The 19,251-nt window shown below is 35.0% G+C and overlaps 1 protein-coding gene across 1 annotated transcript in view; it reads left to right on the top strand.

Moving 5' to 3' along the window:
* The window catches only part of LOC124361716 (elongin-B), a 39,726-nt gene extending 32,568 nt beyond the window's left edge, over window positions 1-7,158 (top strand). Inside the window, exon 4 of the mRNA XM_046815641.1 lies at window positions 6,780-7,158. Within this exon, the coding sequence (XP_046671597.1) occupies window positions 6,780-6,891 (112 nt within the window). The 3' untranslated portion in view covers window positions 6,892-7,158. The remainder of the gene's footprint in view (window positions 1-6,779) is intronic.
* Window positions 7,159-19,251: the final 12,093 nt, after the last annotated feature.

Below are 19,251 nucleotides of genomic sequence, written 5' to 3'. Positions count from 1 at the left end.
CATATTTTTTTTTATTTTTCAAGTTGTTGAAAATTTTGCCTCCCTTTTGTAAAGGGGGGCAACTAAAAATTTTCAAATACAAACCCTTATCATGTGACCCCTCATTTTAAAGGGAATAAAAAAATAAATCTAATAATCCAAACTAGAGGTCTCTACGTTTATTTTAACAGATTTTATTACAAATTTACAATAATAAAATCAGTAACTGTCTTGTCTTGTTTATTGTAACATGAGTCAACACTAAGGCAAATTCTAAAACCAGTTACCTGTTTTAATGTAGCAGGTGTTCAAACTGTTCACCTTCGGCTGTTTGACAGTGTGCTAGACGTGTGTAAAAACTTGAGACATGATAGGGGTTTGTATTTGAAAATTTTTAGTTGCCCCCCTTTACCCCCCCCCTTTTACTCAATTGTAAATTTGTCATAAAATCTGTTAAAATAAACGTAGAGACCTCTAGTTTGCATTATTGGATTTCTTTTTTTATTCCCTTTAAAATGAGGGGTCACATGATAAGGGTTTGTATTTGAAAATTTTTAGTTGCCCCCCTTTACCCCCCCTTAGAAAAGGGGGGCAAAATTTTCAACAACTTGAAAAATTAAAAAAAATATGTTATAATAGGTAGTGTCAATGTTTCACATGGATATCTCGGGCCGTTTAAATTATATCCAGGTGTGCCAGGACATAAAACTCACTCTGTATGGAAAACACTGTCAAAACATTGCAGGAACAGCTAAACAATCAAAGTTCTATGAACGCAACTAGGCCACCCAATTCCATCTCTTCAACACCCCGGAAAACATTCATAAAACCTGTAACGAACAAGAAGAGTACAAGGAAAGTATACAGTACATCTTTACAAGCAGCCAAGTATAGGTCCAAACATCTAGCCTGTAACACAACAGAACATAGTAACGCAGAATTAAATTCAGCCAGCAATTCTGCAGAACCACCGGCTGCTACAAATGCCCCCCAAGATGCAATTTCTCATCAAAGAGGAACATGCAATTTCTCATCAAAGAGGAACAGTTGATGAGGCTGGACTAGGATATATCAGTAAACCGAAACCATCAGTGAAGAAACCGCCAATAACAGCATTAATTCGGTTGGACACAGAGAACCTTGAAGACTTCTTTACTAATCATGTAGACATCTATAAGAAAATTAATGAACACTATCGAATTGGCCATGTTGCACATTTTTTAGAGGCCTGCCATCTGAAAAAGTTCAAGGAGAAATCGAGCAAAGAGGCCTAAACAAAAAAATGACAGTTTCCCATCTCAATGCAGCAAGACGAACAGCTACCTCAAGTTCAGCAAATCCTCTAAATAAACTTTACATCCTACACCAAAACATGCAAGAAATTAGTAACAAAACAAACAGATTGAATCACTTTCTTGAAGAAATAAACCCAGATGTTATCATCCTAAGTGAACATGGGCTAAAGAAAGACCAACTTGAAAGCACTAGAATACCAAACTACTGTCTAATAACACATTTCAGCCGTACAAACCACAAAAAAGGAGGTGTTGCCATATTTGTCAAAGACAAACTGGAAACATTGGTACAGCCTGTTGACATAGAAAATAACCAAGAACTATTATGTGAAATGGGAATGATTAAATTAACATCGGGGAAAAGACAATTGTACATTCTTGGCGTCTACAGAACTCCTGCAGGACAGCTTGAGGAAGCATTAAGCCTACTTTCAGCAACGATTGAAGATACAAAAGCAGAAAATCACCCAATTATAATAATGGGGGACATTAATGTGGATGGGATGAAAACAGATAGGGACAACCTAATGCTAAATAACACCTTAAGCAGCCACAACATCACAAGGCTACCACTCCCTCCAACACGGGTCACCCCCACATCCATGTCATCAATAGATTTTATCTGCACAAATCTGGATAGGGAACAAATAACTTTAACCGTAATTCACGCTGGAATCTCAGACCATACTGCCCAACTCTGTGAAATAAAACACAATATAAAACCGTCATCCCAGAAGAACATGATACGCAGAGTTTTAAACCAAGAAAATTTAAATTTTCTTAAGGCACAGTTGGAACAAGAAAACTGGGAAAACGTACAAAACGCAGACTCAGCAGAAACAGCTTACAACAACTTTTTATCAACCATTGTTGCAGCCATGAACACAGTGTGTCCAAGGAAGATCGTGCGACAAAGGAAGAGGAAAGCACAAATATATTCAGATGAAGAAACTAAACGTCTCAAAATAATATATCTGGATTGCCTCCGAAGATACGAGCTGACAGGAGCACAGACGGATAAAAATCAAATGTGCAAGGCCAAGAAAGACTACGACATCAGGCTAAGAACAGTAAAAAAGAAAGCAGCTGCAGATCACATAGCTACTGCTGGAAACAAATCTAAAGCCTTATGGCAAGTTATAAACAATGAGAGAGAAAAAAAATATCAAAAATCTTCTCAACCACAACTCAACATACAAGGAGAAATCACGACCAACCCCCTTCTAATAGCTAATCACCTCAACGAGTTCTTCACAAATATAGCAGATCACACCCTAAATAAACAGCCAAGAACAAAAAAACAGATCGCAACTCAACTCCTAAGTACAAATCATGATTTAACCCAACTGCCTCTCACTAATAATCATGAGGTTGAGGCTACAATTAACAGCCTTAAGCCTTCAACCTCAGCAGGGCTTGATGAAATCTCAGCAAAAATTCTGAAACACTGCAGCAAAGCCCTGATTTCACCCCTCACCAAAATAATAAACCTATCACTTGCTCAAGGGCATTTTCCATCAGCTCTTAAACAAAGTAAGGTATATCCAAAGCTAAAAAGCGGCAGCCTCTTAAAAGCTACTAACTACAGGCCCATATCATTGATCCCAACTTGCTCAAAGGTAATCGAGAAAGTAGTTTTGAAAAGATTAATGGACCACTGTGAACGGCACCATCTTTTGACAGACAAACAACACGGTTTTATCAAGGGAAAATCCACAACATCTGCCATTATCCAACTTGCAGAATTCATTGTTGATAACCTGGAAAGAAAAAACATGGTCACTGGCATTATGCTAGATTTTAGCAAAGCCTTCGACTGCCTAGGACATGAATTGATCACACAACAACTTGGAGTCAAAGGGCATGCTAAAGAGTGGTTTAAGAGCTATCTAGCGGGAAGAAGCCAGACAGTTGAAATTCAATACACTCAAAAAACATACTTACATACAGTAAGATCAGAGCCCCTGCCTATCAACAGAGGAGTACCCCAGGGATCGGTGTTGGGACCAGTCCTGTTCATTCTCATGACCAACGACATGCAACAATACTTGGGCACACATTGTGCCCCTCTGATGTATGCGGACGACACAACACTTTTAGTGGCCGAATCATCACCTAACAACTTGGCAATCAACTCCTACACTGCACTCAACATGGCTTATCAATACTGTCATGAAAACGATTTAGTAGTCAACACAGGAAAAACAAAACAACTAGCTTTTGGAAGGAGGCATGAAGACATTCCTGCACTGCCTGATGTGTCAATGGAAAGTCACACTAAATTCCTTGGCATGACAATTGATAGCAACTTATCATGGGACAATCACGTTGACACACTTTCCAAAAAGCTGAATTCTTGCTTATACGTCTTGAAAAGAATAAAGCATGCCAGTGATGATGCAACTACAAAAATCGCCTACCATGCGTTATTTGAGTCCCACATAAGGTATGGCCTTACAGTTTGGGGAGGCACAAGTGCAGGTAACTTGAAAAAAATCCTGATACTACAGAAAAGAGCAGTCAGGATCATGTCCAGCCTTGGTCCAAGTGAAAGCTGTAGGGAAGCCTTCCCCCACCATGGCGTGATAACGATTATCGGCTTATATATCATAGAAGTTATAGTCCACGCTGATAGGGAGCAATTGCAACGAGGCCGCGATCTCCACACTTACAACACCCGCCACGCTTCCAATTTCCACCTGCCCCTACACCACTCCGCCCTGTTCGAGAGGAAACCATCCTACATAGGTAGAAAACTCTTCAATCGTCTTCCAGACGACTTACGAAAGCTTCAAGGAAAGAGACTGAAGACTGCGCTGACCAGGTGGCTCTCCCACCGGCCCTTCTACTCCATGGATGAGTTCCTTAATTGTAGGCTTGCCAGACGTCCCGGTTTGACCGGGACAGTCCCGGTTTTGAATTACGATCCCGGTGTCCCGGCCGGTTCACTACGCGTCCCGGATTAATTGAAATTTGATCCTATCCTAGGCTCTTGTACATAAGATCGCATTCATATTAAACAAGAATTTGATGGATTTTATGACAGATGCATCGCATATTTGAACCTTTGGGAGAATAGCTTTGGACACGCTGAGAAATTTTCCTGGGTAGATCTGGCCACACAAAATGTTCTTTCATAGGAAAATGTTGAACGTTCCGCTGAACTTATCAATGGAAGTCTTCCTAATCATGGCGATCTAAAAGTGAACGTTGACTTTTTGTTTGACGAAGTTATTCTTGCCAAAGACTATTTTCAATCCATCTGGGAGAAGTGGACAGAGAAAGAAGCTCTAAGTGATAAGCGTATTCCAAGTGAATAGAAATGGCTGAGGTTGTTTTCTCACTTTAAAGAAAACCATATAACAGCAAACAACCTATTTAAAATTATTGAGTACGTGTTCTGCACGCCGGGGACATCAGCACCGGTTGAAAGGGTGTTCTCCTTGATGAACAATGTGTGGACTGATGATCGTGGTTTGATGAAAGAGTCAACGGTAAAAGGCTTGATGACTTGTAAAATTAACGTTGGCCTCAGCTGTGAAGAATTTTACACCAAAATAAAAAGCATGAAAGAAGTGCTGAAAATGACGAAAAATACAAGCAAAATGTAAAATCTTAATCTTAAACTTATTTTAATGTGTGTTTGTCTTTTGCCATGTTAACGAGAATAACATTTATTCATTTTCATTTATAAATTATAATATAATGTCTAATTTACTTGTTACTAATTTACCTGCATATACCTATATTTTTCCAGACCCCAGGCTCTTCTGATGGGCGGACCCCCCAGCCCCCCCCCTTTTTTGTCCCGGTTGAGCTTTCAGAAAATCTGGCAAGCCTACTTAATTGGAAAAGAGAAGAACAGAACTTTTAATAAAAACTAACTATGTAAAACTTGACACCATTGCATTTCTTGATGACTTGTGAATAAAGAGTTTGTCTATTGTCTATTGTATATCAGAACTTAGTGTTTGTTAGAGAAAATATCAACACCTTTATCTCTCATGAGTTAGTACATGATTACAACACTAGGTTTCGATATAATCTTGTAGCTCCTCAAGTAAGACTAACTCGGACTTATAATAGTTACAATTCCCAACAAACTAGATTGTTCAACAAACAGCTATAAGAGAACTACTGATTAATAAGTTTAAATTAAGGATTTCAACTTGGCTTAAGACAAAAGCTTTTTATTCTGTTGACGAGTACATGAAGTGCAACATGTTTGATCTCTTACAAAATACATCTGGTTAATGTAACTAAATTAGTAGTAAGTAAATTAGTTTTTATGTGAAATGTTTTTTCATAACAAAGGCTATTGTAACTGAAAATGTTATTTAATGGCCAATAAAGATCTTGTATCTTGAATCTTGAACCCAAGGACAAAATCGTCCATAAGTCACAAGGACAGAATCATCAGCATATATCATAATTCAACAGTATTTTTCGATAACATAATGAAGGTCAAAAGTGAAAAGTGTGAATATCACTGTGCCCAGAACAGACTCTTCGGGTACTCCTCTAGAGATGGGAAGTTTGGTAGATCTTACTGTAAATCTTGCTCCGTTCCTAGATTTTTTATCAATTCTAGTAGCTGTACATGACCATCCAGATAACTTCTGAACCAACATCATAATGTTCCTTCGAAGCCAAGATATCCAAGTTTGTCTAAAATAAACTTGTGGCTAAGACAATCAAGTGTCTTAGATGTCTAGATGGATCCTTATGACATTATCACCTTCTTCCAGTTTCTCTAAGATAAATTCAATGAGATCCGCCAAAGCACTTGAGGTTGATGTGTTTTGAAGGAACCCATGTTGGCTTGTTAAATCAAAGTTGTTTGCTCTCAGATGTTCAAAATTCTTACAAGAATAACATTCTCTATTATTTTTGCAAAGGTTGATATCAGCGATATCGGTCTATAGTTTCCCATTACACTTATTTTTCCTTCTTTGTGCAAGTCTATGATATTTAAATTTCAATTAAATTTGCAAGTGCAGATGGTTTACATTTCATTTGTGTTATCAATTCTCTTTCCGAGGAACGTTGTAGCAGTTGAACGTTATCTTGGCATACACAGGAAATGTTTTTCTTACAGCAAGTTTTTCCAGAAGATTCATTCTATCAGGGTCCGGACAGCTTTGTTTTTATTGACAGATCTATCAAGATATTGGTACTTGCTTGTCATCCTAAAGCCTTTAGTATAAGGTTTTTCTAGGTGATTTCCCCTTATCTTCTTCTAGGCCATGAAACAAGTATTTGTCCAGGAATTGCTCTTGTAGATTTCTTGCTTCAGCATCATACTTTTGTTGTACTGAAGTAATTTATGTTGTAAAACTCAATTGGTCAACTGTTTGTGTTTTATTTGTATATTCTATATATTATATTACATATGTTTAAACCACACCATAATTTTCTTTGCAGATAGCCTACAATATCTATGTTGGTCATGCACATTTCAAGTCTAATAATGTTTAATATTTTAATTTAATAAAAAATTTCCAGGCTAGAAAATGGAGAGTTTGAGCAGCTGGAATGTACGCCATATTCATCACCTCCAGATCTACCTTACGTGATGAAAGCTCAAGAAAGTAACGGCCAAGAGCAATCTTCCTGAACGATCTCTTTAATCGTCTGTTCGTAACTAGGATATAAATTTGACTGTAAATATAATATTTACTGTATATCGATTTCAGATCGTTTTGTTTCATAGTTAAATAGCCAACTTTATATTTTTGTTTAGCATGTAATTTTAAACAATTCGTTAACACGTTGTACACATTGATTTTGCCTTTCTCTTGTACATTTTTGTTTTTGAGCTCCAATGAGCAGTTGTGTGATTCTGTGTTTCACAATATCAATAAATCAGTTGTATACATAAAAATTTAGTAAAATCTGTTTTCAACCTTGAAGATTGGAGTAGCCTCTCTCGAAAATTATAACCTAGAATACTTTTGTCCTTTTTTTCCTGGACATCCTAAGTCTGCCGCACACTGAAAACAAATTGAAGTATGGATGAGATCAGCAACAGGATGGGATTTATTTCCTTTCCTGCACACTTCATGTAGGTAGATAGGGCTGCAAAATGGTAATGATGTAAATAATTGTATTTGAAGTTGGGTATATTTGTATTTAGTCTGTCAAAAGATAAATAAATTTATATTCTTGTACTGTTTGAATATGAAATAGTAGAAATCGGACACAACAGACTAACATTAACCCTCCGACTGATAATAAGAAACTCCCAGGATGATACACTGGTTTTTTTGTCTTTGCTCAGCATATTTTTTAAAAATATGTGCTAAATGCTAAGTAATAAGTGTTGTATATCAATTTTTTTATAGAAACCAATAAAAAACGTAAAACAATACAAATATGCACTTACTAGAGTATTGTTTTTTTTATTACTACTGTACATAAATTGATAAATGTTTATTGTAAATATTTTGTTTTCTAAATTTTATTCCATGTAACATTTACATGACACACAGTTTTGTAGTGAACAAAAATATAATAATATATATACACTTATTTACAACACAAAATTTTTTTTATGAAAATGTTAAATATGTACTACTTTTTTGGCAGTACACATCCATATTGGTGTTTGGTGAATTTTTTGGACAAGAGGAATATCAGATAATGGTGACTTGTTCACTGTCACTATCAATTTTCACAACTCAACTCACATTCCACCGGTTTATTATCATCCAGACTACCTGACAACAAATCTGATAAAGAAATATCATCATGCACTTTATTTGCCAATATTTCACTTTCATCATCAGAACTAATATTTTCATCATCCAATAGTTCATGTATATAATTTGAACAACGAGGATCACCCATTTCACAACATAACAATCAATTATAAACATACATAATAACGTAGCAAAAAAGAACGTCAAGGCCATGCAGCACCAAGCGCTTTACCAGCTGCATAGTCTGTCAACTGTATGCCATGCGGCATTACGAATATAAACTATATAAAATGAATTGGTATGTATAAGTAGAGGATTCAACTGGTGCAAGTTGTGGCTTTATAACTTAAACGGTTTTCGCTTTATAATAATAGCGTTGACCAATGACTGTGCCGTCTTAATCAGTTCACAAGCGGTATTGATGAATGTCTGTGCTGTCGGTCATCAGTTGGAGGGTTAATTTCACTTTCCAACTGAAGACTGAAATGTTGAGTGTAGAAAACTTCCTATCAATTACAAATACAGTAAGAACCATCTGAGTGAGCCAGCACCAAACTCCAGCATGCAGCACTTCACCTCTTCAACAATCCTCAACCTAGTTATGTGTAGCAGGTCTAATAATATATATTTTCCTGATAATTCAATTTTAACTCAGTTTGGTCATTGGTTTGAATTATGCTGATCTTCAAATATTAAAGGGGTTATGTCCAGTCAGCATTTGGAATGTGAACGCTTTCACTAGTAAGGTTTGAATTTTAAGAAAAACTCTTATCGCATTTTTAATTGGTTTATCCTGAAATTTCCCTCCAGCTTATGGATTTTGCCTTCTTTGAAGGAAACAGGATTTTTCCGGACATTTGCCATCGTTCAGTGAAACAAGAAAACAGTAACACTACGTTTCGAGATCTGCAATCTGATCTCTTCTTCAGGTAAAGAACTAACCTAATACATAATTACAAACTAAGTTAAAATAAACAAATCTTACTAAAGCGTTGTGGCACGCCTAAGTCAGGAATCACAACCTACATGTTGTTGTCAACTTCACTAACACTAAAGACATGCACTTAATACAAAACTATACAAAACACTAATCATTAAAACTAAACTACGGAATACAGGTCACAATGCGTCTTCACTCGTCTACTGACCACCTACGACTGACCAGAGGGACTAGCCAATGGCAATCGTGACGGCTGGCTAAAACAAGATGGCGGAAATACAAGGGAAGGGGAACAGGAATGGGCCCTTTCGTTATTATTGGTTCATGCGAGATGAACTTCTTAAAACCATATTGTGACTCCGCATTGGTTTATTACAAATATCCGATCCGTTTGATACTTTTGGTTTTCTCTTTAGTTCATTTTTTAGAATTGGCAACCAAAGCGGCCTAATCTCGACTGATGGTTGACTGATTGGTTGGTCTGCCAATTTAATGTATGTTGCCTCAATTAATTTCCTTTTGAAGAAATGTGGTTCCCGATGTATTATGTGGGCTTCATCCCAATTCATATGATGGTCTTCGGACCAACAATGGTGTGCAATTTTTGACTTTTCTGTGAAACCCTTTCTCGTGTTTTCTTTGTGTTCTTTTATCCTTACGTTTAGTGGTCTTTTTGTCTCGCCTATGTATTCCCTATTGCAGCTACATTTTATACTGTAAACACAGTTTTTGGAATCCTGTGTGCCATTTTTTGGTTTTGTTTTTACGAGACTTTGTCTAAGAGTGTTGTGTGTTTTAAACGCGGTTCTAATGTTGTACTTTCTACCTACTCTTCTAATTTTCTCCGATAATCCCGGCACATAAGGGATTGACATAAACGCAAATTTATCACAATTCTGTTTTTCTGACTCAGGAATGATTCTTCTGGTTCGTTTGCACTTATTAATTACTAATTGAGGGTATCCATTGCTTCTGAGATCCGATTCAATTTTCTTAAATTCTTCTTTTAGTCCATCTTTATCTGAGCACAAGCTCTTTGCTCTATCAAACAACGAGTAGGCTACTCCTTCTTTGACAGATTTTTGATGGTTGGATTGATAATTTAAATATTTTCCTGTGTGTGTTATCTTTCGAAAAACAGTTGTCTTAAGGACATCCCTATCTCTTAATACACACACATCCAAAAAGGGAAGCTTGTTTTGGACTTCCACTTCCATTGTGAGGCGGATGGAAGGAGAAATACTATTAATGTGATTCAAACAAAGAATTGCCTTCTTTATCTATTTAGGGCCTCCTGTACAACCTAAAATCTCCACAATGGTCCTTTTCCCAGTTTTTTATATTGTAACTTTCCTTTGGTAGAACCTCAGTCAGATGTCAGATCACATAACAACACTTTGCTGTAGTTCCATGCAAAATTTCAAGTTTATAGCGCATTTCGAAGAGATAAAAAAAAAAATTATTTATAATTACGTAAGATGTGTAAAAATGTATTGGTTTTTGTGTATGTTTTGAAATTTGTTGAGTTAAAATATTTGCTAGAATGTGAATGGCCAACATCTCGGAGCGTTTCATTGATTAGGACTGGTTAACGAACTCATCTAAGCTATGTACAAATACTGTGTCTGTAGGCCTACTACGTTTAGCCTGAACCTTATTAATGTGTTCACAATTATTCTTGTAATGTTTTTGCAATTATTCCTACCACTTACAATTTTGTACGCCTGCTATTTAGAAACCATCATGTGTGGAACAAACATTGTTATAAATAACCTGGGAATCCTAAGAGTTTGGGTTTGCGCTATAATGCCTAATAACTGATATAAAACTATTCCTTTTCCAAATTTTGAATGGCCGCAATCTTGAAACTTAAGAGGCATAAAAAAAGAGAAAGAATAAAAGCTGTTTATAATTGTGTCATTTATGTAAAATACAGGGTGATTCCGATAAAAAGTGCACATTTTTCAGGGTTGATAGAGGATTTGAATACAAACTTTTGTTGTCCAATACACATTGGGTTGCAAATGTTTCATTTCCAAGAAAATTTAGAATTATTGATACGCCTCCATGTAGGCAACACATAGTTATAACAAAAATAAAGAATAAAATGTATTTATAATTTTGTAATATATGTATCATATAAAATGTATTGGTTTGTTTGTATGTTTTGGAATTAGTTGAGTTAAAATATTTGCTTGAATGTGAATGGCCACCATCTCAAAACTTTTCATTGATTAGGACTGGTTAATGAATTGATTTTTCTGGCCTTTTGAGATTTTGTCAGAAAAACGCAAAGCTACTTAAAATAAAATTGTTTTGTTCTTAATAACAAATAAAAGAACCACTGCTGCATGCAAACAAGATTGTGACAAAATATTATTAAGCAGCAGAAGTGGGAGTAAACCCTGACTCTTTCAAAGTGTATAACAGTCGATGTTATGATGAGCTCAGCTTTGCATAGACACAAATGAGAGAAATGTTGATCATTTGCTGTAATAATAATTTTTTAACATTCTTGTCCACATTATGTGTTACTACGAAGGAAATAAAATTTTGCCTACAAGGAGGCGTTTCACAAATTCTTAATTTTCTCGGAAGCAAAACATTTGCGATTCCATGTGTACTGGACGAAAATGTTTGTATTCACATCCTCTATCCCTGAAAAATGCACTCTTTTATCAGAATCATCCTGTTTATTGGTTTGGAATTAGTTGTGTTAAAACCTTGTGAATGGCCGCCATGTTTTTCATTGGTTAGGATTGACTAATTAACTCATCTAAGCTATGTTCAAGTACTTACTGTCTTTGTGCCAAGGTAAGCCTAGACGTTTAAAAAATTACAAAAGATATTGTGTTCACAAGCTCGTGATATATTTATTAAACAAGTTAAAAAGTTACAAATATATTTTCCCTCAAAATACTCTCCTCTTGCAACATTACACTTGCCACAATTTATATAGCTGTTGAAAATTCGTTTGGAAATCACTTTGTGAAAATTCTTTGTTTTTGTCACCATTTCTTTGACATCCTCAGGACTGATGTTTTATTTGAGGGTCGTAGAAAAAAAATACTGTGTTTCATCACCAGTTACAATATTTTCGTAAAATTGGATCTTTATCAGCCATATTAAGTAACTTACTAGTCATTAACTTTGGAATTATTTGCAAACAACTTCGATGCAAGTTGAAATGTTCATGAAGGATGGTGTGGGACTCTATGATGTTATAAATTTACTCCAAATGCAGTTTCATCAATCGTTTTGTCTGCTGTTTGCTTGAACAATTTGCCACACTTACTCAATGTTTGCAGTTGAAGATGATCCTTCCACTGTGAGGATCATCTTCAGTGCTCATGTGACTTACAAAAACGTTTGTGCCTTTCATAAACTTTTCTTCTTTGCATTGTCTCTGCAAGCATGAATTAACATCTCAAAGTCTCATTAGGTAACTTGAACAGGTTAACACATGTAAACACTCCACAAGTAAACAATGGCAAGTTAGCCATATCGTTTTTTTCTTGTTGGTGCCTATTGTTGGCATAGGCTAGGTGTTAAAACCAAAAAGCCTCTTTGAGCACTGAACACTTTTTTCGTGCTTCTTATTATTTTGCACATTGTTATTTCGATTACTGTGGTTGCCTTGATGTTAAACACAGCTATGAACAAGAGATTTTAGTGTATTAGTGAGTCACATTTATTAGTTATAATTTGAAATGTTAGTAATGTTCATTAATATCTAAGTCATATCGTATGTTGTTAGCTTATCTTGTTAAATACCTACCATCGTGTTTGTCTTTAGTTGTTGGTTAGTAAAAGATATCAGGATTTTCTAAGATCAGGGGGTGTTAGGAATGGTTTTGGTTTAAGGTAAGTCTTCTTGCCAGGGGTCCATCAGGCACCTAATTCCGAAAAAGGATGGGACCACGGGAGACAGACCCATGACCAGGTAACATTAATTTATGTTTCCTCTTAATGAGTTTTATATTCAACTATATTTGTCTCTTACATAGTAAAATATATCTATTAATTTCATTATATACCACCATATCCTCTAGGGCTAAAATTTTTCCTAATGTACTAGTACTACTATTCCTAATTTCTACTACTGATTGCAATTATTACTAGATTGCTGATTTTCTTGAAACATTGTATTCTTATATGACCTTTCTCAGTCAATTCCAAAACTATATTATATGCAGACGACACAACCATTTTAAGTAGTAGTAATGACCTGAATGAATTGAAACAAATTTCAATGGAATCCATTCAACAAGCATCATTGCGGTTTAAACTCCAATGGATTTTTGTTGAATGAAAACAAGACACAGCATATAATTTTTAGCCTGAGACAAGTAAATTACAATATTTATTCTGATATTGAATTGTTGGATAATGTGAAGTTGTTGGGTGTTTGTGTGGATGATCATTTAACATGGGGACCCCACATTGATCACCTATCAGCTAAGCTTTCCAGGATTGTTTACCTCCTAAGATGTCTCACGTGTTGTGTGCACACTGATTACCTCAAACGGCATATTTTGCTTTCTTTCAATTAGTGCTCAGATATGGCCTTATTCTATGGGGAAACTGCAGTAGGATGTCAGAAATTTTTACTATACAAAAGAAAGCCATTAGAATTATTGCATGTTGTGAACCATTAGCTCACTGTAAACCAATTTTTATTGTAAATAAAATTCAAACTATATTTAACTTATATACATTTGATATTGTACTCTACATACTCAAACATCCTGAACCTCTAAAGAGATACAGTGACAGACATATGTATAACACCAGAAATAGAGAAAATTTATCCATAGAATTTTATAGACTAAACAAAACTATTAATAGTCACACAGTAATTGCTTTGAAATTATACAACTTTTTAAGACCAATTATCTCGAAATATAGTTTCAATGAATTTAAACAAAAATTTTATTCCTGGCTTTTAGTCAATCCATTTTATTCATTGAAAGAATTTTTTGACTGTGGAACTGACTAGTTGGTTAGTTTTTAGACATAACGTATTTAATTTAATGACTAGATTTTAAATGTTAATGTCATATGTTTTTTATTTATACAAACTATATTAGAAAATTTATCAATGTTATATAATTCTGTTATTGTAATTTCTGAGGCTGTGTTTTACTTGTTATTTGTTACATACATGTTTTAATTTGTTATTTATTTATTTATATTTTAAAATAATTTAAATTGTGGCGTGACTGTTTTGGCAACTTCATGTTTTGGGTACCAAATTTTCCTTGTCTGGACTTATGCTAGTTTTTATATATTTTATACATGACTTGTGTTGATGCTCGTGTAAGCTCTATGACAATAAAAATATTCTTATTCTTATGGTGATATCCAGGGCATTTAAGTATAAAGTGATCCATGTTTCTCTTTGTCCCAAGGTGCATTTTAAACATAAAGGTGTGAAATACTGTTTCATCATATACAAGTTGGAGTTGACATTTGCATGTAGCAAACAAATCCTAATTATGTTTATTATGTCCCTTCTTCTCATGCTGGTATTGGTAAACCAAGGTCGATTATTGAACTCTTGCTGTATGTCCTTGTACCATTTTCCTTTGTGCGAATCTTGTATTTCTTGGTTGAATCTCTCAGTGTAGAATTTCTTTTGGTAAGCTTTGAAATCTTCTTTACCTATATAAAATTCATCTTCCTTGACTCCATCTATTATTGCTTCCTTCGCAAGCCTATCTGCCATTTCATTTCCATAAATGTCCATATGACCTGGAACCCATTGACATGTTACATTTCTGCTTCCATCTAAAATCACTTTTATAATTATTGTCATTACTAGGCCATGTGCTTTATTTCCTTTGTTGGCTTGTTCAGTTGCCATAATTGCCGCTTGGGAGTCAGAGCAAATAACATATACGAGGTGTGTTAGAAAAATAATGAGACTGATTTCATACTAACCAAAGTTTTTATTATTTTCAAACAACAATGTTATCCCCTTCAAAGTAGTTTCCTTGGGCAGCTATACATCGGCGGAGTCGTCGTTCCCACTCTTGGTAGCAGCGCTGGAAGTCTTCAATTGGTATGGCTTTTAACTGGTCGGTCACAGTCTTTTGAATGTTCTCCAGAGTTCCAAAATGACGTCCTTTTAGGACATGTTTCAATTTCGTGAAGAGGAAAAAGTCACAAGGACTTAAATCAGGTGAATAGGGGGGTTGAGGAACAACAGTAATGCGTTTTGAGTTCAAAAATTCACAGATGGAAATGGCCGTGTGACATGGAGCATTGTCATGATGAAGCATCCACTTGTCTGCAATTTCCGGTCTCACACGGATCACTCTTTTCCTCAAATTTTCAAGGACACTTTTATAAAACACTTGGTTGACAGTTTGTCCTGGTGGAACAAATTATTGTTAAACGACGGTCTGATCTCACAAGCGCCCTCACACGATCCATGTTTTCGTCCGTTCTTGAAGTCAAAGGTCTCCCTGAGCGAGGTTCATCTTCAACGTGTTCTCGGCCTTCCAAAAATGATTTGTGCCAGCGGAAAACTTGTGCTCTCGATAAGCACTGTTTCCCATAGACCTGTTTCAACTTTTCAAAAGTCACACTCGCGGATTCACCAAGTTTAGCACAAAACTTTATTGCACAACGTTGCTCTAAATTTCGATGCTCCATTTCTGTGACGCACAATTAAAACACAACTTTACTAATGGCGCTGTCAAAACTAATGTGTTAACTGTACGGAGTTGTAACTCGGACTGAGGAAGTGGAAGGGATAAATAAACAGGTTTAGCGTCAGCCGGTAGACACAACGTTGCCAGATCTCCCGCAGTGTTACCAATCTCATTACTTTTCTAACACACCTCGTATTTCAAACTGTAGAGTATTTATATATAGCACTTCTTTATAAATTGCATATAACTCAGCTGTATAGTTGGACATATTGTTTTTTCAAAGAGTATTTTTGCCTAACATTCAAATGTGGTATATAGAAGGCTGTTCCTGTGCCTCTGTTATCTCTTGACCCGTCTGTGTACAAAACTAGGTGATTCTTGTAGGTTATGTCAAGACAACTAGTGAATGAATGTTTCAGTAATAAATTGTGGTTATGTGCTTTTTTTAATCTCCTGACCATTTAAGGTATTAACACAACTGACAGTTTCTGGAGTCATAAATAAAGGTATATTAAATTCCCAATGATTGCTTGTATGTGTCTTTCCTTGTAGAAAATTGTGGTCAATCTCTTCCATGGTGTTAAGTGCCTCGATAAATACTGGATTTTTGTTTTTCTGCCAGTATGGAATAATGTTGCAATTAAAATTTGTGTACATGATTTTCTCATAGGCTGGATGTTTAATGTCCGTTATGATCTTGTGAACTAGTCGTTCTGTTATAATATTACGTCGTAATGCGAGAGGTAATGTGGCCGTTTCCATTTGAAATGCTAATATTGTTGAAGTTTTGTAAGCTCCTGTACTAATTCTCAGAGCTTAATTTTGTATAGTGTCCAGTTTTTTCAACACATTCTGAGGTAAGTGTCCAAATAAATGACAGCAGTAATCCAATTTTCCCCGTATCAATCCTCTATAGACTTGTACTACTATGTTTGGGTGCGCACATTTTCTCCAACAAGAAATGATTTTCAATATTTTAAGATCTCTTTGACATTGTAATATTAGATTATTTACATGAGGTTTGAAGGATAGCTTAATATCTATTACAATACCCAACAGTCTAAGATTCTGAACAATCGGGATATCTTGTCCATTCAGTCTATGTTGTCTGTTATTTTCATTGATGGACTTTTTCCTGGAAAATATAATTATTTTAGTCTTTGTCACATTTAATTCCAGGCTTAGTTTTGCAAACTTATTTTTTTGTCATATTGTGGGCATTTTGCATTATGTTGTGTATATTATCATATTTCTTGTCCGCAGTGTACAAAATTAAATCATCTGCGTATTGTAATGAATTTACTGTATTTGGTAAACTTATTTATCTCACTTAAATATATTGAAAATAATGTTGGACTTAGAACACTTCCTTGAGGTAATCCCCTACTAGAATGTCTTATAATTGAATAATTTGAATATTCAATTGTTAAAGACCTTTCAGATAACTATCTGTGACAATGCATGATCTAGACAGCTATTTCCTCTGGTTGCTGTAAAAACTAGTTGGTCGACTCATAAGTGTTTGATATGTATCAACAAAATTAGATTGCTTTAAGAGACATAAATTAATATCACCAATAACAACTAAGTTACAGAATGTTCATGAGATAGAGATAAAACAGTATTTAATTGATCAAGGAAAAGGCCCAAGGGCTGTGAGTGTAATCTATAAAGAGCAATGACTGCAAGAGATACGCTATTTTTATTTTTGGAACAAGGACTTTATCAATATTTATTTTTAACATATCAGCTGTCCACAGGTAATTTGTAAACATTTGATCTGACTAACATTATTGTTTCAAATATAAACATACCTTCTATAAATAGTAAAAATTCCCAATTAAAAACACAGAATCCAGGTGCTTTAAATTCAGTATTATTCTAATTGGCTTTTATTAAAGTTGCAGAATGCTTTGCACATATTTATTACTAATGGTCCCATACAACACACAACACCAAAGGTTATATGAGAATGTATGTAGGCATAATAAATGGTTTTCTGAATTTCTATTGAGCCGTTATTTGAACATGGATTCAAGAGCAAATAATCCAGAAGAGATCTCTTTTGCAAAGCCCACGTGTGCTTATCCCAAATAAGGTTCTCATCCAAAAGTAATCCATGAAATTTGATTTTTGTTGACAGAAATGTTTACACTGTCAATTGTTATATTTGGCATGGTTTTTTATTTTGTTGTGTGCATAAAGTAATTAAATTTATTTTGTTAAAGTTTAATAATATCTTGACTACAAAAATAATTATTGATATGCATGAGCTCTGTTTTAGCTGCAATTTCTGTCTTATTCGGGTTTTTACCAGAAACTATTAAATTAAAATCATCTACATATAAACACAGCTTGCTCTGTTACCGGTCAAAAAATTAGGTAATCCCATCAAATAAACCAAGAAAAAAATAGGTCCTAGGACGGAACCCAGTGGCACTCTATGCCGTGTTGTTTGTTAAGAAAACTTTGCATGTGTAATTTAAATTAATGAAGTAATAAACTGCAAGTCGTTGTGGTCTCTTTAAAATATAAGGAGCAAGCCAATTTAATGCAACAGTTTTAATACCTATATTTTTTATATTTTCTATCAATATTTCATGTGATACATTACCAAATACTTAGTAAGTTCCATAAAAATACCAATGGAACTTACTAAGTATTCCCTTTATCAATGTTATCTTCTATGGTCTCAATAAAATCTGCCCCAACAGTTGTAACAGATTTGCCAGCACTAAAGCCATGCTGTTCTTTGTCAAATTTATTATTCGCCTCTAGAAAATAAACTAATTGTAAATGCATAACACATTGATCATTTCCAGAAAAATTTTGTAAAATTGATAATGTTCGGTAATTATTAGGGCCAGTTTCACTTCCTTTTTTATAATCCGTTATAGTTTTTTAAATTTTTTGGGAATGATCCCAAATACAAAAGAAGAATTCAGAACATATGCAGAGTGCTTGATAGGTACATTTCAGCCTTAATTATGAATCCCCCTGAGAAGATACATTATCCCTACGGGACGGGTGTGAACAGCCAGTGTACGTGGTTCGCGTACGCATCACTAGTCGCAACCATCACTTCACACATCAACCTCTCCCTCCCCTACCCGCAAAATTCATAACTATAATAATGGCCAGCATATGTTTAGGGTTTGTCAGTGGTTGTCGGAACTGCTCGGCTCTGTCTACCTGCTCTTTCGCTATGAGCCATTGCCCGTTTCAGGCCTGTGAAACAATATTCTGAGATGCTTGTGAAAAGCAATCCACAGTCTGCACCTGTAAAGTGTAAAGCCCGATTGCACAATACCACAATTACTACATTGTGTCCAGGACTGTGCCTGCTGTCAGATTAAGTAAATTAAGTTGAACTATTATGGATTTGGATAAACATATTATAAACTATGTTTATTTGTAGGAAAAGAAACTAATCACTTAATGTAAATAAATAGATTTAGAGAATATATTTTCAAGTATTGAACTTGAAGACAGTACTCAATATGCTAAGATATATATTTTTATATTTTATAACTACATTAAGGTGTGAAAATCTGATGGAACTAGTCAAAATGTTCTAAAGTAATAATCCATACAACAAAAATAATTCAATGCAATAATTATATAGAACTACGATGAATTGTGATAACATTTTAAACATTAACACCCAAATTAAGACA

The sequence above is a fragment of the Homalodisca vitripennis genome, chromosome 5 (genome assembly GCF_021130785.1).
Source record: "Homalodisca vitripennis isolate AUS2020 chromosome 5, UT_GWSS_2.1, whole genome shotgun sequence".
Classification (NCBI taxonomy): Eukaryota; Metazoa; Arthropoda; class Insecta; order Hemiptera; family Cicadellidae; genus Homalodisca; species Homalodisca vitripennis.
The sequence above is the reverse complement of the archived record's forward strand: the minus strand, read 5'-3'. Positions and strand labels throughout refer to the sequence as shown.